At 43.5% G+C, this 26476-nt stretch overlaps 1 protein-coding gene across 5 annotated transcripts in view; it reads right to left on the reverse strand.

The window, feature by feature from the left end:
- PDZD2 (PDZ domain containing 2) overlaps positions 1–26476 on the reverse strand; it is a 148545-nt gene that overhangs the window by 57904 nt on the left and 64165 nt on the right. For all 5 annotated transcript variants that reach the window (XM_054177743.1, XM_054177744.1, XM_054177741.1 and 2 more), the window contains exon 2: positions 13234–13630. In XM_054177743.1, the coding sequence (XP_054033718.1) occupies positions 13234–13630 (397 nt within the window). The remainder of the gene's footprint in view (positions 1–13233; positions 13631–26476) is intronic.

Here is a 26476-nt window from a genome sequence, read left to right on the forward strand (position 1 = left end):
CAAACTCCAGAGCAATCTGAAATGCAAAACAAACCCCAGTTCCCATGGATTCCTACCAGCAGGACTGGGCACAAGGAAAAGCAAGTGTGGCAGATACCAGCAATGAGAAAAAAAGGAAAGAGAAAAGCACACAAGCAAGCAAGACAGGTAAGGCAATTGCCAGGATTGTCTCAGAGGGGAAGAACTAGGATAAGAGAACTATGAGAAACCCAAGGAAGTTTTCAAGCTTGGAAGACAGTAAAATGCACAATTTGGAAGCAATTTTTAGGCCATGTGTTGCAGTCACCAGGCACCAGGTCAGCTATTTCTGACTGGGTCTGTTCTGCACACAAGTAACGTTCTCACAGTACGCAAACACCCAAGCAGCAGAGATGATTAAAATTTCATGCCAAACGGTGAAGAGCATGTACAAATTGGCGCTTGTTTCTGAGAAGACGAACTGCTAAATATATCAGCAAATTCAAGGCTTCTGTCAACAACCTGCAGATTTTAGGTCAATGTTGTTTATCAAAGCCTTTATTAAGTGAAGAAAATTAAGAAAGTGTGCTTTTTTTTCTTCTTCTTCTTTTTTTTTTTTTCCACTTGATCACTGGGGCCCCACGTTGAAACTTTAAAATGCAATGCAAGAGAAGATACAGGAACAAAGAGGTCAGTATCTACACCAATGTCATCAGAACAAAGTGAAAAATAATTGTGTGGCACAGCCTCTAAGACCACAGGTAGAACAAACAGGAAAAACAAACCAGGTGTCTTAAAAGGTAACACAAAAATTTGAGTCTGAAAACATATACACCTGTGGTTAATTTGTTAACTTGATAGTCATGCACATGGACAATACCCCAACAGGGATCCTCAATGCACTGATAAAAGCCCAGTGTCCTGCTGAATAACAGGACGCATCAGGACAGAGAATGCACTGAGATAGATATATGAGATGCTGTGTTAAATGCAGGGGCAAGAGTCAACTATATTTATCTGCTTTAAAAACAGAACTGAGTTACAGCACAAAAGTGCTCCAGAGGGGTTTCATTGCCATAAAGTACCTCGCACCCATAATGAAAACTGTGTAACAGAGAATTACAATTTCTCTGCCTCCTTCAAGCAAGCTCAGCTGAAACAATGACCATCTATTCTCCCCATAAGATGCCACTGCAAATGTCCCATTGTTAAATTCAGTTAGGAAGCAGACCCTCCAATAAAGTTTAACAATGCAGACATCAAATTGCATTTAATGATCTGCAAAAGCTTTCTGGAATGCAAGTTACGCAAAGGCCCACAACGTGCAGTGCCCTAGCTTGCATTCCTCAGCACTCTTCACTATCACACATCTCATTAATAAAAAAAAAAATAAAATAATCTAACTTATTCTTAACTGGCCCACTCTCAAATATTCATTCACATAGCAAAACACTTAGCAGCAAATGGCAAGACTCCAGCGCTCTTAACGCAAGCACCATCTTATTTTCATTGAACTCCCACTGAAATCAAAAGCGCTTGCAAAATAAAGCATTACTCAGTCCAAACACAGACAACAGAATGTAGCCACAATAAAGACAACAAAACCATTTGGCACATACCCAAGTTAAGTATTTCTTTCACTAATTTTCAAATGACATGGTCACCATCTCCTGTGCCAGAAAAGGCTGTCCCTCCAGCCCCTGCTGATCTGCTGCATGCATTTCACTGGGAATAAACAAAATGGTGTCGACTGGAAATCAGATCCACTCACCGTTCTTTCCCCCTTCTTCATAAAACATCCATAACTTTTCGTTTCACCACGTGCTACAAAGCACACCCCACCAATACACACATACCTCCGAGGTACATCACACCACCATGCTGAAAGCTGAGGATTAAAAAGCAGATTGCTAGCCTTTGCTTGAGGCCTCTTGGAGAAAAGGGGTGCTCAGCAGAATGCCCATTTCCTCCCTATGAAGCTGCTAAGGAGAGCAGCGAAGGGATTCTTCACGGCCAGCCAGGAAATTTTACTGCTTTCAGTGTGCTTCCTACGTGACTCCATCACAGGAAAGCCTTAAGAGTAAAGATCTGTGCCAATTCCAAGCGTTTGTACACACATTTAAATTTTACTTAAACCCCGTTTTCTTGATTTTTTTTTTTTGAGATTTTCAGGTTAAGCAACACAAAGATTAATGATTTGAATTTAAAAAAATCAGAACGATTTGCATGCTTTGATTGTAATTTATTTTTTTTTAAGGATCACATTTTCAAGATTGATTTCATTAGGAAAAAAAAAAAAAAAAGAAAAAAAAAGAGATTTAGCTCAAGTCTTCTCAAGTCTTTAAAGAAACTTAGGGTTCTGGTGTATTCATTCCACTCCAGAAACTTACAATACCCAAGAGAATCTAAGTGTAGTTAGGTTTGACAGTTAGTAGGTCTGATGCTACTGTCCTTGGAGCCTACATAATCCCTGCCCAGAGGAAGAAGAGTTTAATTGCTGACTAGTGTCCCAGACGGGCTGCACAATCCTGCTTGCTGCTTGGCTACTGCCAGTTTCTTGTTAACATCTGGACTTCTCCATCCTCTCAGAATAATTCACATAGCTTTCATTTAAAACTGACTCAGAATAATCCCCTCAGCTTTGTTCACAAGTGACACAATAAATCTGTACACACGCACCCAGGGCTCTTGGTGCAAAAGCATTTCACACCTAAAGGAGTGATGTGCTGATGCCAGTCCAGCCAGGGTATCTCAAACACCAAACATCCTCTACAAGGAGTGAGAGAGGCACTGCCAGATCCTGTCACAAACAGAGATTAGGCAATACCCAGCTCTGGTCACTCTTAAGAATTACAAAACCAATTTATGTCCCTTAACCAAAGGCAGGTCACAATAACAAAGCTGAGCACTTGAGGACTCAGGTGGAAAGAGATCACCAAGCAGCATAGGCTAAATACTACTATTTGACAACACAGAAAACTTCATGCAATCCACTTGAGATTTGGGGGAAAACAGACACTCAGAAAGACATCCATGTTTGTTTTGAGACTGTCAAAGGAACAAGAAGCCAAAATTTCTCATTAGAAATTTGTTCCCCATCTCCAGGGAACAAACGTTACTCTACCCAGAGCCACCCCATGGACCTTTCTTTTAAATCCAGAGTAGCAACAGATCTGTCTATGCAGAGGGAAAGTGGATCACATAGACACAATGGATCAACATGTGTCAATGACAGTCTCGTTGAAGTCCCTTCCAGACCTACATTTTTTGACTTATCTCACATAGCAAGCAGAACCACAAACGGTCATGCCAGGCTGCAGCTGGGCTAATGGCTAATTTTTGTTCTGTGCAGTTCCATCACTGCAAGGTGACTCAGCCTTCCTCCTAAGTTCACTCTTTCAAGCAGCAGCCTTTTTGACCAGATTTTTCAACTTGAAGTTGATCAACTTCAAAGTGCCTGAGCTACAAATAATTAAAATGTTTTTTAATGATAGTATGAATATTCTTACTCGGATTAATAGCAAGCAAAAAAAAAACTGGGTCATCTTATGTAACAGACCGCAAGTGAGAACAGAGAACACAGCTGGCAGCCTCAAGTGGGTCCCTGCAGGCCACTTTTTCTCCACCATGAAGCCATTGTACATCAGGCAGCCTCTGTTCAGAGAGAGCCTACATCTGGAATGAACTAGAGTGCTGCAGATTAGAAAGGAAGCACGCTGCCAGCGCGATGTGGGGAAGCTCGTCTTCTGCCTGCTCCAAGTGCATACCATCAAACGCTCAATTTCATAAGCACATCATTAATAAAACAAAAAGAAATGTTTTTCCTCTGAGTACTGAGGAAAATAAATAAATTAATAAAAGACATTGGAGACATTCTTCACCCCCCTTCTCTCTTCCCCCACTTCTTCCCCGCCCCCTCCCCCCCCACCCCCTGGCCTGTTTTTTCCCTGCTAATTGCAAGGGAGTTTAAAGGGTTTTGACTGATTTTGACTGTGCCATGTTCAAGAAGCTGCAAATCTACATATACAAAGGAAAAATTGCTTTGAAATTTTGTATTAAAGAAAAGCTTGGCAGGAGCAAGGTGTAAACAAATGGAAAACAGAAATGCAGTAAGTAGTTAAAAAGCCAGACAGTAAAATGTAAAATAGCTGTCTATGAAAAAGCACTTTCTGTCACAGCAGCAATTTGGCTGAACCTGGTGTAAATATGCAACAATTTTTAAATAAAAGCAGATACAAACCCTGATGAGAATGCCAATAACCACACAAGGTCTGTACACACACACACACTGACTGTCATGGGCCCAAACAGCCCATGGGATATATCCCTCCCTCTGCAATTCAACACGGATTTTTCCTTTCTGTCTGCAGGGACTAATTCTGACTTAAGGCTTCACAGGTTTTCCCTGTAGGAACAACAAGCGGTGAACTCCTCCTCACCAGCCACAAAGCTGCTTTGGAAATGGGAGACAAGAGAAAGTTTTAAGTTTCATGCATTAAAAATAATGTATTTCAGTAGGCTTCATAGGTGCTGGCAGCCGATGTACTGATCACACACAGCTGAAAATCAGCACAAAACCAGCAAAGAATCCCCCAAAGAGAAATGCATCACAATCAGACGAGTGTATAAGCAACTGCCTTCAAGCAGCAACCAGCACAGCATCCTCCTCTACAGGGACAGGGAGAGTACTTGGATGGCTGTACTAGAACACCATTCCCCAGCTCCTTTTACTGATGTGGGGTAAGTTAAAAATACTGCTACCAGATACCTGTTCCACCTTGGGTCAAATCATGCCACCTGCCACTATTTCCTTTATCCAATAGGCAGGTGGGAAAGAGAGATCACTAGCTGGCGAATTAACTTGCATGATCACATACCATTGGAGCATCTCAAACATGTCAGTCTTAAGATGAAATCAAAAGTCACCACTCTTCACATCACAGATATTAGCATGAATGGCTGGGTACCAGAAAATCATGCCAAAATCTGATTTTTGCAGATTCTTAACAAAGCAATTATTTCATTAGTAGATAATAAGTGTATTCTCATCTGATCTTAACCAGGTTATTTTTAAGGCTGATCTGACAGCTAGACCTGCGCTTTCTTCTGCTGCCTGAGGTCTTGGGTTTATTATTGTATAAACAAGCTAATCAACTCCAAAACAAATCAAAAGTAGGGGAAAGAAACCTGAATTCCTTTATCAGTAAGTTACTCCAAGACAGGAGTTCTTTGTCCACATCTACTGCCAGTGAAAGCTTCTTAGCACTAAGACTTTGGCTTTGGCTTCTACCTCTGGATGACTGGTGTTTCCTACACCACTTGAAAGAAGGGAAATCAAAACCCAAGCAGACCTTAAAACTAATTACAGTGTTGGCCACATTAACTTTCCACATCCTCAAAATATGTAGGAACCAACAGCACAGACACAACTGCTATTGCATTCAAGTGTCCAATGGTGATCTAACAAGTTCTTGTGTTTGGACAAACAGCCACCAGGCACTTGGCATGTTTTCACTGAAAAATGTGAGTACTTTCCCCATGAAAAGAGAAGCATCCTAGGGGATAAAGCCTGGGGAACAGTCAAAAGTAAAACCATACCCTCGCATAAGCGCAGGGTTAAAATACACAAAACAGGCATCACAGCAGAGTGCATGAAAATTTGGCGAATTAAAGCAGACTGTCCCCCAGGGATCCATCTCCCGAGGCAGGCCACTTGTTGACATCACTTCCTTGGCAAGGGCTTTAAACATTTTATCATCCATTGCAAGCACCTGAACTACATCACAACTCCTTAGAAAAATCTGGTGGAGTCATTTGTCATCCTGATCCATCACCATCTGGTCTGCACCTCTCTGGGCTGCTCCCCTCTCCTCCATGAACTGAAGCCTTATTGCAAGATCAGCCAAAGGATTTTTCAGCTATCCCTGACTGGTGAGCTCAGGCTTTTAAGGGTTAGAAGGTGTCTGCATTCCTATGAGTACCTTGCCCAATCTCTTTGTCTTGCTAGGCTACTTGGAGTGGCCGGTTAGTTAGTTTCAGGTTTCTCAGAAAACACCGTTCCATGCTTCCATGTCAACTAAAGAGGATTTCCTTGTGGAGACAAGTATTACAACTCTCAGCATCAGGAGTCTTTTGGGTTTGCTCAGTGGTTTCAGCACCCTGCCTCATAAATTATGTGTATGTAGCTTTATAATCCTCACTAACACCTGAAACATTCCAGCACCTAAGCACACAGCATAGTCTATCTTTAGGAATGTCCCCTTAGTTTCAGACATTCACACTTAGATTTCAGCAAAAGCCAGCCCTTCACATTCCATTAAAGATGCAGCTTGCTGTATCCTTAATGCCATAAGCGAAATAAAGAAAAAAGTCCCCCAAAACAAACCACTTCCTTGCAAGTCCTGTGTCCAGTTCTGGGCCCCCCAGTTTAGGAAGGATGTTGACTTGCTGGAACGTGTCCAGAGAAGGGCAACAAAGCTGGGGAGGGGTTTGGAGCACAAGCCCTAGAAGAGGCTGAGGGAGCTGGGGTTGCTTAGCCTGGAGAAGAGGAGGCTCAGGGGAGACCTTGCTCTCTACAACTGCCTGAAGGGTGGTTGTAGCCATGTGGGGGTTGGTCTCTTCTCCCAGGAGGCCAGCACCAGAACAAGAGGACACAGTCTCAAGCTGTGCCAGGGGAGGTTTAGGCTGGATGTTAGGAAGAAGTTCTACACAGAGAGAGTGATTGGCCATTGGAATGGGCTGCCCAGGGAGGTGGTGGAGTCACCATCACTGGAGGTGTTTAGGAAGAGACTGGATGGGGTGCTTGGTGCCATGGTTTAGTTGATTAGATAGAATAGAATAGAATAGAATAGAATAGAATAGAATAGAATAGAATAGAATAGAATAGAATAGAATAGAATAGAATAGAATAGAATAGAATAGAATAGCATAGAATAGAATAGAATAGACCAGATTGGAAGAGACCTTCAAGATCATCGTGTCCAACCTATCATCCAACACCACCTAATCAACTAAACCATGCAACCAAGCACCCTATCAAGTCTCCTTCTAAACACCTTCAATGATGGCGACTCCACCACCTCCCTGGGCATCCCAATCCAATGGACAATCACTCTCTCTGTGTAGGATTTCTTCCTAACACCCAGTCTGAACCTCCCCTGGAGCAGTTTGAGACTGTGTCCTCTTGTTATGGTGCTGGTTGCCTAGGAGAAGAGACCAACCCCCCCACCTGTCTACAACCTCCATTCAGGTAGTTGTAGAGAGCAATAAGGTCTCCCCTGAGCCTCCTCCTCTCCAGGCTAAGCAACCCCAGCTCCCTCAGCCTCTCCCCATAGGGCTTGTGTTACAAACCCCTCACCAACTTTGTTGCCATTTTCTGGACTCGTTCCAGCAAGTCAACATCCTTCCTAAACTGAGGGGCCCAGAACTGGACACAGCACTCCAGGTGTGGCCTAACCAGATAGTGTTGGATGATAGGTTGGACTCGATGATATCAAAGGTCTTTTCCAACCTGTTTAACTCTATTCTGTTCTATTCTATTCTATACTATACTGTGTGGGAAACTGTTTCATATTGGTGCTCTCACCTATGCCTTATTATAGCTGAGTGTGGCTGAGACCTGTAACACAACCTTGTGCATATCTGTGATGCCTTTGAGGGCAGCTCATTTCGAGGAGGACCCCATTTCAAGATGACACATTAAAACTAACTTACCGCAACCTACCCATTACCAAACTATCTTTGTGCCCAACCCTCCACCACATATTTGGAAAATTCAATCAAAAAACAGAATAGAAGGACAGGTTTCCATATAAAATTGAATCTACAGATGCCACAGCTGTAGCTATTGCTTAAATCACAGCAAACAAAGGTAAAATCTTAAGTCATGGCATGAGTGAGACTTAATACCAGAAAGTTGTGATGATGGTTGTTTTATGGCAAAGTGGAACATAACCAACAGCAAAAGAAATGAACTGTAATTTCACTACTAGTTACATCAAAGCCCTTCCTAAAACCTCAAGCAGAAGCAAGGCCAAGTTTTGTCAGTACTGTACAGCTACAATTAAAAGACAGCCCTTATCCCTAAGAGAGTTTACAACCCAAAACAGGCAGGGGAGAAGGAAGACATGCTTATCAGAGTGCATATTAAGACTTCAAGACAGTAGATAGCCCCAGGATTCTTGTTAATGAAAGATGGAAGCAGACATAACAGATAAAAAGACATTAAGAACAGAACAGATTCTGAGGAAGGCCTTTACGTGACTAAAGGTAACTACATTAAAACTAAAAATAAGCATTATTTATGCTCAAAACATGCCTCACATAAGGTTCCCATTAAAGCCTTGATGAAACAATAATTACTGCTTAGGTTGCCAAAAAAAACTCCACCACCCCAAAACCTGATGTAAAGCAACTCAGCTTCAGTGTAGTACCTTGCTCACAGCAAGGTTTTAATTTTTTGTACAGCAAGGGGATGTGAAATATTTTTTCTGCATCATGTTTAAAAAAATAGTACAATGCTTAAAGCCAGTACATTATTTCAAAGCCTCATGTTTTGATTCCTGTAATGTGCTATTACGCTTCCTCTTCTGCTTGGCAAGATAAGGAACACTTTCTGTTAACAAAAATGCAAGGTAAGGCTGACATTTACTAGTGCTAGTTGGTAAATACTACTATAGAATGGTGGTCAGCCTTTCCTAACTGCAAAGCAAAATGCAATTCCAAAGCATTCATCCTTTCCCAACACAAGCCATCTTAATAAGATAGCAGTAACAGGCCCAAACAAAGGAGAGAGTTGCTGATAAAACAAAATGCCATGCAGTTGCAGTGACACAAAAGCAAATGCTGGCTGCCAAAGACATGGCTGGTCTCTCTCACCCACACACATGCACATCTGTGTGCATCTGTGTACACACTCACAAGTCTGGAGGGGGGTCAGTCTCCACCTAAGCTGGGCTTAGTTGGTGTGTAAGACAGCAAAGCAGATTCCAGCAACTGCGGCCCACTGTAGAGTGGCTGAGGCGCTTAACATGGAGCCAAGATCTTGAAGCACTACTGTAAACCAGACTTCACCCAAAACCCTCTTGCCTTCATCCCTCCCTTTTTTTTCAATTGATGATATGCTGACTGCACGCCTTACAGAGCCAACAGACTTTGACATTTCTATCCTGGAAAGGCATCCTACCAGAGTCCTGGTGCAACAATCAGCCTGGGAGACCTGGAGCACACCCTACACTCATCCTCTGCCATGTATTTCACCCAAGGAGAAATGCAGCACCCCAGTCCCTCTCCCACATGCCTTCTTTCACTGTTAAAAATATTTTTACACTGTCCAGTCTCCTTTACACAGGTTCCACTGGTGACTACTAAATTTGGACGTGGATTTCAATCTACTATTAATCTGCATTCCTATTTAGAAGCAAGAGGATTTAAGGGGGTTCTAGAGGTGTTAATTTGTGGTGTTATTTTTTTGTTTGGTTGGGTTTGCTTTTCTTTTAATAGCTGGTGCTACAAGGACTTTCCAGAGCATCCTTCTAGGGCCAGTGAAAGCAAAGGTGGCCAATCCACTCTGGTACACTTCATCTTCAACCAACCATCTTCTGGCTGCATCACCAAAAGCTCCTGTTATGCCAGCAAAATCTGAATCTAAGTTATTCTTAGAAACTACACTTGCAATCCTTACACTTGCAACCCTGGCATTTTCAGCCTTACTTCTGATCCCTGCCTACACCAGCTGTACCTGGCTGTGTCTAGGCACTCTTCAGGAGCTAAACAGCTAAGGAAGTGATCCACAGTCCTTCCAGAAACACTATGACAGATTAAATAAGAACTAAACTGAGGGACTTTTTCCTACTGATAAATGCAGTGAAACCACAAAATTGGTATTATGTGAAGAAACCTTTATATCATTTTTCAGCTGACTCCAGCAGTCCCTCTCCAAGCTCTTCTTTCATTTGTGCCTTTATAAACCTACAATACATTGCCCTGTCTCAGGCCACTGAACGAAAGAAGTAAACTTTAATTTCTGTGTTTAAGCTCCCCAGTCTTCCCAGGATGTGATGGATCATTACTCTGGCTCCGAGATCACCTGGTCTTAAATCACTCCCCATGACTCCTACTGCAGCCAGTTTGAGTCCCTCCAAGGTCAGGTCTCATTTCCAGACCTTTGAGGTCTTCCTGCCAGGCACAGAGAGCCTTGCTGCTTTGAATCCACACATTCTAAAGGGCATTTAGGTTCATCCTAAGAATATTGCAGCATAACTTAACCACTTGTAAACACTAAATGCTGCCTGCTAATTGGCAGGTACAATATTTACTGAGGGTTACTTACCAGCAAACAGACTGGCAGATTTGTTTATACATTGCAAAGCAATACCAAATGAGCAGGAGAGACAGACCAAGATCTAGGAGATGAAAGCAAGCCTTAAGATGGGGACTGACACATGCACACAAACCAGTAACACAAGAATCTCCTGGAAGGTTCAGGTGACAAGCAAAATTTGTCTTGCCTTTCATTTCATGACTCAACATGCAGTGAGAAAACCAGAGAACAACCCCACAGTCATGGGAGAACAGCTAATGACACTGAAGCAAAAGACACTGAAGACACATGGATGCCTCAAAAGCACTCTCAGCACAACATCCTCAAGGCATCAGCCATGAGCTGGCTGCTGAATTCACTACAGAAAGTGAATTCAAGCCAACTTCTTCTTTGTTTTTATTAAGACTACTTCAAAGTAATTTTCCATAGGGAGAAGAAGAGATGTTCTTGGACTCTGTATTCCAATTTCAATCTGCCTCCTGGGGCAGGAGAGGGAGAAGGAGCAGTGGAGAGGACCAGCAAGGTCCTGCAGCCATGTCTGTTGCTGAGCCATTTCTTGAAACCTTTCCTCTCACCTGCAGCAGACCTCCAACCCACTGCAGGGTGGCTCTCATCTTCTTGAAGTGAAGGTACTGCCCCCAAATTCTCAGGGCTGACAGCTCTGGATATTCAATTAGTGAATATGTGGAAGAAACAGCAAGCATGGATTGGACAGTGGGGATGGAGTTGCATGGGTTCCTGTGGAGAAGGTGCTCTGCCAATGCACCCTGCCTCTGCCTGGGAGGAGCTAACTCATTCCACAGCTATGAGAGGTTTGGCTCACACTTTGAAGCCTGGAAAAGCACCGCAACTTTTGACACAATATCCTCAATGCTGTTTTCCCAAGGGTCCTGACATGACTGGATCTCACATACCTGAGTGACAGGCCACACTTAGAAACTGGAGCTGGAAGTGAGATTTAAGGCTCCCAAGTGTCTTTATTCCTTGCCTTTTTTTTTTTTAAACAGGACTCACAGTATCACAGTATAACTAAGGTTGGAAGAGACCCCAAGGATCATCAAGTCCAACCTGTCCCAACAGACCTCACGACTAGACCATGGCAAAATGACTCATATAATTTTGAAAATTTTATTCATTGTCCCTGTTCAATACCTATTAAGAAACTGAATTAAGACTCTCATTACTATGATAGCAGCAATCCCCATGGATGCTAAAGAGATGGATTTCTAATAAGGTCCCCTTGTCTTTAAGAAGCAAAGGATGAGCACGCATGCTCTTCAGGTTCCAGCTATTCACACTTGTCCTTATTCAGATGTCAGGAAAATGTAATTAATACTGACACACACAGAGGTCAGCAAAGTATTACAGGGTGGGTGAAAATCAAGAAAGCAAAAGAAGCTGTTTTACTAAATAACTGTACCTCCTAACAGGTTCCATGACAGATATACCACAACTGAGCAGATTGCATCTCTTAAATTTCCAGTGACTCAGCTACACTTTTACATTTTACAAAGCCACCTTCTATGTGCTCTGCATTAAAAATGTATTTATTGCTTACATGGATACATATATGTTCCGAATTAAACAATTTAATTCTCAGAACAAAATTACTCCAAATGTAAGGGTAACACTAGCACAAAATGGCTCTGCATTAAGAGTGCCTTTACATATACACATACATATTGGCTTTTCTCAGAACAGACTCAGATCATCTTCATTTATAACATGTGTTTCATCAGACGTTTTCCGAACAGATTCATGAAGTCTTCTCATGGACCAGAACTTTCAATGGATTTTTTAAATTTATTTTTAAACTTTTGATGTTTTCTTTCAGAAAGCAATTGCAATTATGAGGCTTGCAAGAATGGTACACAAGTATCTGCCCCTACCTGTTGCACCATGAAATTCAACATGTCTCACTGATGGGCACAGCAGGTTTTCCTCAATTACACTTCTTTAAGATCACTAGTTTTTAAAATGTGTTTAACCCCTCCAACGTTCTTTAAATTAAACTGGTTTAAGTTCACAACCCTCATCACCACCTCCCTGCATTGGGGAGCATTAATTCAGAAGACACATTTAAACCCATACCTTCCTCTAGAGAATTTAGTGATGAGATGTCCACTCATACTGCTTTGTTACCAGCTTTGAAGTCTTAAAACCAAAACCAGCTGCTGCAGCAAGCTTCAAGCCCAACAAAGCAGCACTCATCTGTTTATACTATCAGTGTCTCTGGGAAGACTGGCAGACAGCTCTTCTGATGACAGATGTATACTGAAACCTGATTAAGGACTTGGGTTATTTTTCTCCATCCCACAACACTACCATTCTAGCCAGGCAACAAACACCAAGATCTCCACTAGGACGAAGAGAGAAGCAATGAAAGCCCAGATCACCCCATCATCTCAAATATTAAGAAATTGTCCATCTCATCAACTCAGAGCAAAATTCACAACAACTTCCATGTGGTCCTGAAACACAGGCCAAACAAGTTCTGTAGAACAAATAAATGCACTCTTGACTGGTGCATCAAAAAGGCAAGCTTCAATTCCAATTCCAATATGATCATTAAGGTGTTGTTAAGATCAGACATAGCTAGATACAAAGTCCCAAAGGCAGAAGGACCATTAATGGTCCAATGACACCTCCAACCCTGACATAGTAAATTCATCAGCTGTCTAAGCAAAAGAAATCCTGAGGCCAAATGTGGCAGGAGAGAGCTATAAAGACCTCTGCCAAAGATGGAGCATGACAGAGGTTTCTCACAGTTACTATTTAATCATCCTGCCCCTACATTTTGGACCCTATCCCACAGACTGGTGCCCCAATAGCTTGGATTATCTCTTGAAGGCTCAGCCTGGGCATGAAACACTGAAAGCCAGAAAGCCACTTGAGACATACCCTTAATCTGCTAGCACAACGGCTGCTTCCTCCTCTGGAAAACGCAAACTTACCAGGGCAGACTGGTCACCAAGGTCTGGCACAACACCATCTGACAACCGGTACTGTCCCCCAGTGCCCTGGAGCTGCTCTTCCCCGTTGCTTTCTGTTTCAGACGTCTCTGGATGAGCAGCCTCCACTTCCATTGGGGTGCAGTGCCCATTTCCATGCTCCAGGCTCAGCTTTTCTTTGCTGTCCTTGCCGCCCGGTGTTCTGGTGATGACCCCAAACTTCCTGGTCCTTTTCCCATTTTGGGCAGCTCTGTCGCTGGGTTCAGGACTGGGCTTGGCTTTGGGGTCACAGCTGTTGCTGTTGTTGCCGTTGGAGGGAGGAAGAGGAGCTTTGCGCTTGATGCGGCGCAACATGATCAGGTAGACGAAGCCGCCATTCCAGCACTGCTCGGCCAGGTAACTGCAAGGAAAGGCATGCACAAGGATTACTGGACTGCTCATTCTGTGTTGCCCACATCCTGTCCTGGCACCCCAACAAGTTGCACCCCATGATGTTTGTGCACCTTCTCAGGCAGATGATTATCCAGAATGTGGCAAATTAGGACATCTTGAGGCATTGGCAAATGCTCTCTTCCTTCATTACTAGAGGGAAATAATACCAAGGAGAATACCAGGAACAGTAACAGCCCTACCAGCCATCCAGGCTGATTCCACCACAGTGTGATGATATTACAACTGGTAAATTCCACCAAACGGGTTCCCATGACCCCAGCCTCTGGCCCTGCAGCACAGCAACATGGAAAGGTGGAGCAAGCCAAGCAAAGAGTGTTTCCAGTGGGGCATTAAAATAAATAAATAAATATTTTTTTAAAAAATCAAAATCAGACAGGCTGCATTTGTGCAGCAGCCCAGAGAGCATTTGCATGTAAAATGAGTCTCCTCAGTGAAACTAAATCTTCTATCTCAGCATATGTACATGCTTTGAAGACCTCAGGGGGGGGGAAAAAAATAAAAATCAGCCACTGGGATAAGCAGGCATAGCACCAACAGCTTCAGTGAGGCAAAGTATGGCACCATAAGGAATTCTGGCTCCTGTAAAGGAACATGGAAATAAGTACAGGAAGTGTATTCCGATGAGAGCAAGAGTCAAGTTGTCGCAGATGTACAAGGTGCAGCCATCAGGTTCTGGTACCACAGCAAAGCATCACCTTCCCTCCCAAAGTCTCTGGACATGCCTTGAAGGAACTGACATTTCTGCTTTAAGCAAGTTCTTGGTGACCTTACAGAAACTGCACCCATTGGTGCAAAAGGGGAATGTAATTTCATGCCTCTTTTGGGAAAGGATATACCTCAGCCCAAATTCTTGAAATATTTGGGTTCTGAGCCAAGGGTGTAACCAACTGAGAGTACAAACAAGCTGGAATTTGTACTAAGCAGGTTTGTATGTGCCCTTTCACACTAATTTACATCCCCAAATATATTGCTCTGCTCACTAGTGAAAACAGTAAGAGTTTTCCAGAGCATCAAATAAGCCTCTGCTCCATCTGCAATGAACTCTTCACTAACAGTGAGCAGTTGCTGAACTTACAGCTATCAGAGATGAGAAACTAGGTGTGGAGTTGAACCATAGAAGACCCCAAGAGAAAATAACACAGTGCTTGTAGTTGACAGAGGACTAGGAACTCAGGAGTCATCGACCAATTTTTTTAAATCCCTGCTGCTTGTAGGCTAATTTTCCCCTACCCTTTCTTAACAGTTGTTTGGCCTTACATATAAGTCTTCAGACTTATTTCTGCATAGAGGTGACTTAATGCCAAAACAGGAAAAGTGGCTGTGATAACCTTTGAAGCAAACTTCAGTACAGAGGGGAAAGCAGACTCAATTACTCTAAGTAATCTGGATCAGCCTGGCAGAAGCTGGAAATAACACAATGGGGGTGTGTTTCTGTCCAGGGACATGAGCTGATAGTTTTAGTCCACTTTTTCACAAAGCTTAGATGTCCCCCTGCAGAAAATACTGGCATTCAAATAACTTTTATTTAATTAAGAAGACTGATGACCAAATTAATATGGCAACTACATAACTGTAAAAGCAGCCCTGGAGCAGCAGAGGGGAAGGAAAGTATGTTGTCTGTGCCAAATTTCCCCAATTAATATAAAGTGGACTCCTTGGATGGTTCACTCAGCAGTTTTCACCAGGCAAGTGGTGGGTTTTTGTTTGCTTGTTTGTTTTTTCCCTCTTTATTGCTGTTGCTAGTGTTGGACAGTAGATAGTGTTGGGTGATAGCTTGGACTCCATGATCTCAAAGGTATTTTCCAACCTGGTAAATTCTAAATTCTAAATTCTATTGTGTAGTTTGGGGGGTTTTGGTTTTGTTTGTTTGCTGGGTTTTTTTTAATCATTAAGAGTATTTAAATAAAGCCCTAAACCCATCTTTTTGGAAACAGCTGAAAGCAGAAAGCCAACAAGCCCCACTGTTGGAAAGTCTCTGTAGCCAAGGTCAGCTGTCTGGGTGGCCACAAGGTGATGCTTGGCTCAGGGAGGCACCCAGTACTGGTAAGACCTGAAGGGTTAGTAAAATAAATACATTTTAAAAACATCTAGAACTAAGATGGAAGTTTTTTTTTTTTATTATCAAGATCAAACAAAAACTCTTTTAATCAACAGCAAAGAGGGATTTTGTTCCAGAAACAATATGGGCTGCCTGTTTTTCACATTAATCTTTCAACTCAAATTTCAAGGCAGCCAGTAAAGTTGATTAAAATTCATGAATTTTTTTTGCTTGCAGCAATACCACTGCACTCTGATCCATCACATATTAGCCTGATAGCATTGCTTCTCCTGGCACATGGAAACAGAAAAGCAGCTCCTCCTCCTCCTCTTCCCATAATCCCATGGTTTACACAGGTGTTGCTCACCTTCTTTTTATGCAGAGTCAGTTCTGCTTGACTTGTTTTTGTGCAGGTGCATGTACGTGTTTAGGGTTTTGTTGTTGCTATTCATGGTGGTGTTTTAAACACCAATCTCTATCTCTGAACTAATCAGTGATGTATTTTTGAATGCCAGTAACAAAGTGCATGCATTAATCAACCACTTGATTTAGGAACCATATGGAATGAGAGGGAACTTCACATGTGTCCAAATAAAGCAGTTTTATATAGGCAAAAACAGTTTACTATTTCACCTCCACTTGTAGCACATTTATTCTGTTCATAAAGGAAAGAAAAAGGGAGGAAGATTTTTTTTCTATCCACTGTTCACAAATAACCACCCTTAGAGTCTGGAGTGGGCTTATATGGAGTGGTAATACATGCAGTTATGCTAAAATTATAGCCTTGAGGTTGTCTTGGGCACAGCAATCACAAAATTATAGAGTTCTCAATTCTTTGAGAAGAGTGGGGTCAGCAAAAGTGACACCTTGGGCTACCAGCAGGCAGACTTTGGACTGTTTCAGAGACTGGTCAACAGAGTCCCTTGGGAGGCAGTCCTGAGGGGCCAAGGAGTCCAGAAAGACTGAACAGTGCGCAAGAGGGAAGTCTTAAAGGTACAAGAACAGGCTGTCCCCATGTGCCAAAAGATGTCATTGGGGAAGAGGGCTGGCCTGGGTAAATTGAGACATTTAGTTGCAGCTTAGAGAGAACAGGAAAGTTTACTGTTATTGGAAGGGGCAGGCCTCTCAAAAAGGACTACAAAGCTGTTGTGAAGCTATGCAGAGAGAAAATTATACGGGCCAAAGCCCAACTGGAAACTAATCTGGCTCCAGCTTCCACAAATACATTAGCAGCAGGAGGATTAAGGAGAATCTTTGCCCTTTGTTGAATGGAGAGGTGAACATTAGTCGTCAAGGCTGAGGAAAAGGCTGACTCAGTATCTTCTTTGCCTCAGACTTTAGCAGTAAGACCAACTCTTGGCTGGATACAAAGCCCAGAGCTGGAAGGCAGGAATGGAGAGCAAAATGAAGCCCCCATAATCCAAACAGAGATGGTTAGTGACCTGCTGTGCCACTTAGACATACACAAGTCTGCTTGACGAACATGATTTTCTTCTATGACAAGGTGATCCACTTAGTGAATGAGGGAAGAGCTGTCTGTGAATGTTTACATGGACTTAAACACATTTGACACCATCTCCCACAGCACCATCCTGGAGAAACTGGTTGCTTATGGCTTGGGTAGATGGACATTTCACTGGGAAAAAAAACTGGTTGGTCAGGCTCAGAGAAAGGCAGTGAGCAGACTTAAATCCAGTTGGCAGCTGGTCACAAATGGTTTGCTCCAGGGCTCAGTTTTGGGGACAGTTCTCTTTAATTATCAACGGTCTGGACAAGGGTATTGAGAGCACCCCCAGTAATTCTGCAGATGACACTAAGGCTTGAGGCTAGGAAAGCTCTGAAAAGGGACCTGGACAAGCTGGATAAATAAGCCAAGGCCAAGTGCATGAGATTCAAGAAGGCCATGTGCCGGGTATTGCCCTTGGGTCACAACAACTCCAGGCAATGCTACAGGCCTGGGGAAAAGTGTCTGGAAAGTGCCCCAGCTGAGAAAGACCTGAGGGTGCTGAATATGAGCCAGCAATGTGTCCAGACAGTCATGAACACAAACAGCATCCTTGCCTGTGTCAGGAATAGTGTGGCAAGCTGGACCAGGGAAAGTGACTGTCACAGAATGGCAGAATGATGCCGGTTGGAAGGGACCTATGGAGATTATGTAGTACAGAGCCCCTGCCAGAGCAGGTTCACCCAGAGCAGGCAGCACAGGATGACATGCAGGCAGGTTTTTATTAACTCCACCTACCTCTTCGAGCAGCCTGGTCCAGTGTTCTATTACCCTCAACATAAAGAAGTTCTTCCTCACTTCCTATGTTCAAGTTTGTGGCCATTATTTCTTGTCCCGTTGCTGGGCACCATGAGAAAAAAGACTAATCCTACTCTCCTGACACCAGCTCTTTAAGTATTTATAACCATGGATAAGATCTCCCCTCAGTCATTCCCTTCTCCAGGCTAAAAAGCCCCAAGTCCCTCATCCTTTCTCCATAAGACACATATTTTAGTCCCCTGAGCATCTTTGTAGCCCTTTCCTGTACCTTCTCAGTAAGCTCTCTGTCCTTTGAACTGGATACAATACTAAGATGAGGCCTCACTAGAACAGAGTAGATGGACAGGAGAACCTCCCTCGACCTGCTTGCCACTCTTCTTGATGCATCCGAGGATACTATTGGCCTTCTTGGCCACAAGGGCACATTGCTGGCTCACAGTCATCCTGTTGTCTCCCAGGTCAGCTCCCAACTTGTACTGATATATGGGGTTATTCCTTCCTAGGTGCAGTACCTTACACTTACCCTTATTGAACTTGCATAAGGTTACTCTCTGCCCAACTTTCCTGCCTGACCAGGTCGTGCTGGATGGCAGCACAGTCTTCTGGTGTGTCACCCACTCCTCTCATTACACCATGTGCCTTCATTCAGGTCATTACCAAAAATATTGAACAGGACTGGATCTAGTACTGACCCCTGGGGGACACTGCTTGTTACAGACCTCCAAATAGACTGTGCCACTGACCACAACCCTCTGAGCTCTATTTTTAAGCCAGTTTTCAGTTCACCTATTGTAGGTTAAGGCTTAATTGTAAAACGAGAAAGATAAAAGTCCTCAAGGAGACTAGATAGTCCCAGAGGGGAGGGCACAGGATATTCATCATAGTATCATAGTGTCAGTCATGGTTAGAAGGGAACACAAGGATCATCTAGTTCCCAACCCCTGCCATGAGCAGGGACACCCCACACTAGATCAGCCTGGCCGGAGCCTTATCCAGCCTGGGCTTAAACACCTCCAGGGACAGCACCCCAACCACCTCCCTGGACAACCCATTCCAGGGCTTCACCACTCCCATGGGGAAGAACTTCCTCCTCACATCCAGCCTGAATCTCCCCACCTCCAGCTTCATTCCATTCCCCCTAGTCCTATCACTACCTGATATCCTGAGAAGTCCCTCCCCAGCCTTCTTGTAGGCTCCCTTCAGATACTGGAAGGCCACAATTAGGTCACCTCGGAGCCTTCTCTTCTCCAGACTGAACAGCCCCAACTCCTTCAATCTGTCCTCACAGGAGAGGAGCTCCAGCCCTCTGCTCATCCTTGTGTCCCTTCTCTGGACACCTTCCAGCACGTCCAGATCCCTCTTGTAATAGGGGCTCCAGAACTGGACACAGTACTCCAGGTGGGGTCTCAGCAGAGCTGAGTAGAGGGGGAGAATCACCTCCCTTGACCTGCTGGCTACACTTCTCTTGATGCAGCCCAGGATCTGATTGGCTTTCCATGCTGCAAGTGCACACTGAGAGCTCCTGTTGAGCTTCTCGTCCACCAGCACCCCCAAGTCTCTCTCCTCAGGGCTGCTTTCCAGCCAGTCACTGCCCAGCCTGGATTTGTGCCTGGGATTGCCTCGACCCAGATGCAGGACCCTGCACTTGGTCTTCTTGTACCTCATGAGGTTGGCTTGTGCCCACCTCTCCAGCCTGTCAAGGTGCCTCTGGATGGCATCCCTTCCCTCCAGCGTGTCTGCTGCACCACACAGCTTGGTGTCATCAGCAAACTTGTAATATTATAATTTGTTAGTTTATTCCCTTTTCCTGTATCTCTCTCTGTTCTGGGAGCGTGGGTTTTGTTTTTGCTTGCATTGTGGGGGAGGATTTGCCGGTGGGAGCTGTATTTCTTTCTGCGCAGTGAGGCCTGCCACGGATTAGCTGGGGGGTGAGGCCAGGAACAATTTGGATTGTAAGTAGATAGAGAGATACACACACACATTCCCTTAACACATTTTGTACATTTTACTTCTGTGAGTATTATTTCTATTTAAGTTCCAATTCTGTGTGAGTGTTTTTATTTACTTCTTTGGAACAGAGTAGAATAGAATAGAATAGAATAGAATAGAATAGAATAGAATAGAATAGAATAGAATAGAATAGAATAGAATAGACCAGGTTGGAAAATACCTTTGAGATCATCAAGTCCAACCTATAATCCAACACTATCTAATCAATTGAACCATGGCACCAAGCACCCCATCCAGTCTCTTCCTAAACACCTCCAGTGATGGTGACTCCACCACCTCTGGACATACTGTCCTCCATCTGGAGCTGTTCCAGCTCAAAACCAGAATACCACCCCACTGTCCATTCATCTAACCCACACATTTAATCCTGTTCTCAGCACTGCTGAGCCACACCTTGAGTACTGTGTTCAGTTTGGGGGCCCTCACTATGAGAGAGGATCCAGAGAAGTGCAACAAAGCTGGTGAGGGGTCTGGAGAACAGGTCTTATAAGGAGTGTTTGAGTGACTGGCATTGTTCAGTCTGGAGAATAGGAGGCGGAGAGGAGACCTTCTCTCTTTACAGCTGCATGGAAAGAGGTTGGAGTGAACTGGGGGTTGCTCTCTTCTCCCTAGTGTGAAGTAGTAGAATGAGAGGAAATAACTCCCAGTTGCACTGGGAGAGGTTAAGATTTTACATTAGAAAGAGCTTCTTCACTGAAAGGGGTATCAAACACTGGAATAGGCTCCCCAGGGAAATGGCTGAATCCCCCATCCCTGAAGGTGTCTGAAAGGTGCAGAAATGTGGTGCTAAGGAAAATGGGTTAGCATGAGACTTAGCTGAGTTAGATAATGTTTGGACTCAATGATCTTACAGGTCTTTTCCAATCAAAATGATTCTATGATTTAGTGAAATCAGCATAGCTGTTCTGATTTACTCCATATGTTGAGATGCCCTACAAATACCAGACATGCAGCCTGTAGTAACTCATGGGTTTATGTCTTCCTGAGTTCTTCTCAGCAGTTCAAAGCACACAATAACTTTGCAGGGGAGCGGGGGGGAAGGAACATAAAAGAAAAATAAATGTCTTTGCTGAGGGAGTGAGCAATTACCTTTGCATGGCAGTAAGTGATCACATACATCAGATGATATCAGGTATTTCTATACAGGGCAAATCCAGCTGGTACCAGTGATGCAGTAATTGGCATTACTATCTCAACATTTGTTTCAAATCACAGGCCAGGCATCCTGTGCTGGAAAACCAGCACTGGTATAACACCAAACTCACGGAAAAAGACAGGAAACTAATACATCAAGAATTTGCAGTCTTTTGGTATATTGCATTCCCAAGACAGCACAGTTAAACAAGCAGCCTGAGACACATTTAAGTTCTGCTAAGTATATGGCTGCCTACTTAGCCCGCTTCCTTTTCCTTTGCCAAAGATAAAGCAAAATAATAAACACAAAAAAGACCCCCAAAACCAATAAAAAACACCAAAAAACCAAACAACACATGAAATCACAGCAAGTTCTCAACACTGGACAAAACACAAGGAAGGTTGTATTAAATGAGTGAGAAGATTCAGCTATTTAATTACTTGCTATTAATTCAAGAGTATCCCATTCCAGAAGGGAGTAATGGGATGGATTCAATAAAATGTAATTATAGAGCCTCTAGGCTTCAGAAAACTGCAAAAGCTACAAAGGACCAAAAATTTTACTTCTCAGGGGATTTAATGTGTATGATGCAGACAAGTCTTTTTATAGATTAGGTCCCTGCAGAGCACTCACAGAGATTTTAGCAATCAATACACCAAGTATATCTCAGGCAGAGCGGGATCAGAGCTGATGAGCATATGAGGCTCTCAGCACAGATGTTTGGAATCAGCTGCAACCTCCAAGTTGTTGTTTAGTTTGAACATGGTCTTGAGCTTGGATGGATAAGGCACATGGAACTTTGATTGACACAAATTTATTGAAAACTGAGACTCTAAAACATACTATTCCTCATTTTGGTTGGCACCCTGGCACCAGCCCTGGTGAAACTGCAGCCACTCTTAAGCAGTGGGGCAGACTTGTTCTTCTCTGTAGGACAGAAACCACGAGAATGCTAACAATCCTTTAAAACAGGGTAAAATTATTTTGCACTTGAAACAGAGCTGGGAGGTAACCTCTTGCAAAGCTCAACCACAGGTTGGAAAACGCAGCTGGTGATTTGTAACAAGGAGCATTTAACAGTCTTTTTGTATCAGAGCTTTGAAGAGATGGACGTGTCCACCTCCTTCAGAGACTATTTTGAGTTACACAGCCAAATCCCATTTCTCTCCTACACAGCTGAACTGATTGCTGCGATTACAAAAACTGATAAACTTGCTGAGCTTGTTCCAAGTTCCTTGGCACGTGTGTGAAGTGTCAGACTCAGAAATGGTGTCTCAGAGTAAGTTAGTAATTTTTTCATTTATATATATTTGTGTATGTATGTATAAATATAAAGCTTTACAGACTTGACAAGAGCATGCTGTGAGAGAAGCTCTCCGTCACATCCCATCTCACTTGAACAAATGCAGATGGCCACACTGAGCTACAGTAAAACCAAAGCAGAGCCAGCAGCCACAGAAAGCATCTGGATCCATTTTAGGATCCAAAATATTGAAGAAGTATGTTTATTTTACACTAATAGTACTATTCAGCATTTCTCCAGAATCTTTCATCCAGATACATCAGAAAGTGCCTTGGAAGCAATACACAAAAAGAGTACAAACGAAATCTTGCTTATCATGCAGCTCACCAGGGCATGGAAAAGAAACCTCAGCCAAGACAACTGCTTTCAGTAGCCCCCACACCCCTTGTAACTGCAATGTCCTTAATAGACACATCACTAATTTTTATACTCTTCTCTGAAAGACTCTGACATGGTAAAAGGTCTCGAAACTCAATCTTCTTTAAGCTGGAAAGATGAAGGGCAGTGCAGATCCTTGCAGAGCTTAAAATGTCCTAACCAAGAGGGATTTAAAAGCTAAACTTACCAAAGCACCTCTCCATGATACTGACAAATGAGCTAACCTGCTTTTCCGGTAAAGCAAGGCAAACTAATGACTAACAGAGAGTGACTGATGGAAGAGTGCATGGGTCCTCACAAAACCCTCACTTTGCTGCCCTCACTGTGTGAGAATACCCAGCCCACTAAGGACAGATTTCAGCAAGCACTGGGGGATACTTTGCAGAGATTACTGTGTTTTCAGGCAGGACTCAAGTCTTCTGTAATGCATGCAGGCAAAGGAAAACTGTGCTCAAAAGTCTCAGGCTGACCTTTCTGCAGCCAAGTGTGCAAGAGGTTTCACTTCCTCTATGCTGTAGGGGCATCCCAAGGTGAGCCACTCCTCTGCCTCTCCAGAGGACTAAACTCTCCAACCACAACTTACCTCAGCACAAAGCAGTGGTGCTGGCAAACACACCTGCTACTTCAATATACTGTTGTGGGTACAGAACTACGGAACACCAAGAACAAGTGCAATCCAGCATCTCATAATCGACAAGCCCTTTCCTGCCCCAAGCTCTGTGGACAACAGTACACACAAAGGACACCATGTTCTTTGCCTGCTTAATAAGCAGGTGGAAAGGCAGAAGGGGAAGGGAAAAGTCAGTCATGAAGCTGAGACACTAGTAACACACAGGGAGTGCATTCAGACAGCCTGGGCTATTCAAGAGGGATACTGTGTACTTTTTGGGGACAAATCCTCAGCTTGTGGCCAAGGTTACAGAGCAGCTCTCCAGATCTACAGAGGCTGTAGCTCTCTATGCCATACCAAGTTTTTCACAGGATAGCTAGAATGGTGGCTTTCTGCAGAACAAAATTCTGATTTATTTTTTTTTAATTGTTGTTGTTGTTGTTTGTTGTGGTTTTTTTCCCCTATGATCTATTTTCCACTATTAAATTTCACAGAATCATAGAATGGTTTGGGTTGGAAGAGACCTCGTAAAGATTATCTAGTTCCAACCTCTCTGCCATGGGGTAATTTAATACCAAGAAGAACAAATGCTCCAGCAATGAAGTTTGCAAAAGTCCTTGGGCAAACACCTCTGGCGAGACTGGCAGGATGCCCTGGGCAAGACTTCATTGCCCACTGTGAAATCCTGAACTCTCAGGAAAGGTGAAAAGGGAGTGAAGAGAGGTTTACTGCTGTTTTTTTGTGGACTCCCTGCCGGCTTACAGCTTTTGCTGGAAGATGAGATTGAGTTCAGCCTTGCAACAGAGGCCCATGACTAAATCCTGGTAAGACACCTCATTCTGTTTGGTATTGATGCAATGGTGTGTCTTCCAAGTTTGGGAGATCTGAATTCCTTTTCCCTTGCTGTGCTACTGGTCCTTGCAGCACGCCAGGCAAGTCTTTCCACCAAAATGAGAGAGGCAACAACATGTCCTATCCCACAGAGGTCCTGCAAGGTCTAAGGCGGGGAGCCCACTGGCTTTAAGTGTTAGTTTCAGAAACACCTTACATCTGGTATCAGGAAACACCAAAAACCACCACAGCTTTCCTCCCTCCCTGAATCCTGCTTAGGTGCTGGCACAGTCATTTGACGAACAGTACAAAGGAAACAAATAATAAAGGAATTGATCCACCTTTAACTTAACCCAGTCAAAGCAGACTCTGAAAATTGCAGATCTCAAGTTGGGGAGTTTAAACCCAGCCCAATACTCTGATCTTGTCACAGCAGTGCAGGGACAGGAATAGGAGAAGCGGCTGTCAATGGCAAAGAACCACACCACTCACAACAGCAAGCCCCACCTACATGCAGCAGGTATGGCTGAGAAACGCACAGCTGCAGCCTAAGGGAAGGGAGTTGCACACATGATGCAGACAGAAGTACTGGCTGGCTCCAGTTGAACAGCATTCATACCTCCAGTTTCTAAAACTGAAAGGGCATCCTCACCACAGACAAAGAAGTCTAACTGAAGTGCATCTTCATCACAGGTGTGGAAAGATGACAGGCAAGCTCATTGCAATTATGCTGGCACAGCACAAGAAGCTTATTTCTGGCCTCCATGTTGTACAGACACCTCAGAAGCACATCCAGGCTGTTAGGAGAGTGATAAGCAGACCAGGGACCTCCAAAAAACCCAGTATCAGAATGAGGGAAGTGAACAGTCACACTGAGCCATCTCCCCAAGAGGATGACTTGAACAGCAGTTTCTCCACGTCTAAGGAACCTCCTAAGCTCTGACAGACATCCTAAACCTAAAAGATCATACAACTGCAGCCATCATGATATCCTCTGGGATTTGCTGATTTATTGGCTGTTCTAGCAGAACAGAGTAGTGACACTGCATTTAGACTGTAGAGATTTGGGACTTTAAAGCTTTAAAACACCCCTAATGTTACTGAACATGTAATTCCCATAACTGCATCTAGAAGTCCTGAGAGACAGATGTAGCGGGTACTTTTTGGGTTTGGGTTCTAGGGACTAACTAATGGGTATTAAGGAGACAGATTCTGTTTGTCATTGGTCAGCAGCAGAGTGTACAAACAGAAGTGGTCTAATCCAGTGAAATCATCACTGTACTGAATCACAATTTGTTAATTAACAGCTCAGATACAAGCAGACATTTAGCTCAACACATGGTGACACTCACAGATGCTGTTTCCAGTCACACACACACACAAAAAAGCAATTTAAAATTAGTAACTACCAGTTTAAAAATTATAAATACTAGGTTTCTACCTTTGCTGCAATAGGCCAAAGCAGATTCAAGTTACAACTGGCCATTAGTGCCTCCAATTACTGCTCGACCCATGCATATTCTGTTGTTCAGATGTGGTCTCTACAACCACAATGACATCTTATCCTGCCTTTCTGAAGATACTCACACCCCTGAAGCTCTGGGCCATACAAACACAAGTTGTTGTTTTTCTTTGGTGTCCCATGCAATTGCTCTTCATTTCCAATTGTTTCTTCTTGTGGAAGCAACTGCAAATGAACTTGGAGACAGGTCACGTTTTACACTTCTACACTTTTGCCAAAAAAGGCATCAATTTCTCTCACTCCAAGAGCCCAAAGGTGGACATGCCCTCCCCTGGAGAACAGGTCAAAGCTAGACACACTCAGGTGTTTCATGCCTCTTAGCTGCCACACACAGGTGAAGGAATCCAGTCATCCCCTACATTCACATCTATATCCACACACCAGCACTGTCAGCAATGGAGAAACATACCTCTTACTCCATTTTTACCAAATACATTTTCCAAGATGCCTTGATTTTGGTTTAACTGCCCTACTCAAGCAATGTTTTACCAGATTCTAACGTGGCAAGAGAAAATTAACAATGCAGTCGTGTTACTGCAGGATGCACAGAGGGAAAAAAATGCCCTAAAACTTCAAATGAAGCTCAATCTGCAGGGAGCTTGCTAGCCACTGTCCCTCCCAGTACCCCTATGGCCAAGGACTGTCATCAGGAGCACCTACTGTATCACTTCAGAACAATTTCAGTACAAGTCAAGAGCACACT

The sequence above is a fragment of the Dryobates pubescens genome, chromosome Z (genome assembly GCF_014839835.1).
Source record: "Dryobates pubescens isolate bDryPub1 chromosome Z, bDryPub1.pri, whole genome shotgun sequence".
Taxonomy (NCBI): Eukaryota; Metazoa; Chordata; class Aves; order Piciformes; family Picidae; genus Dryobates; species Dryobates pubescens.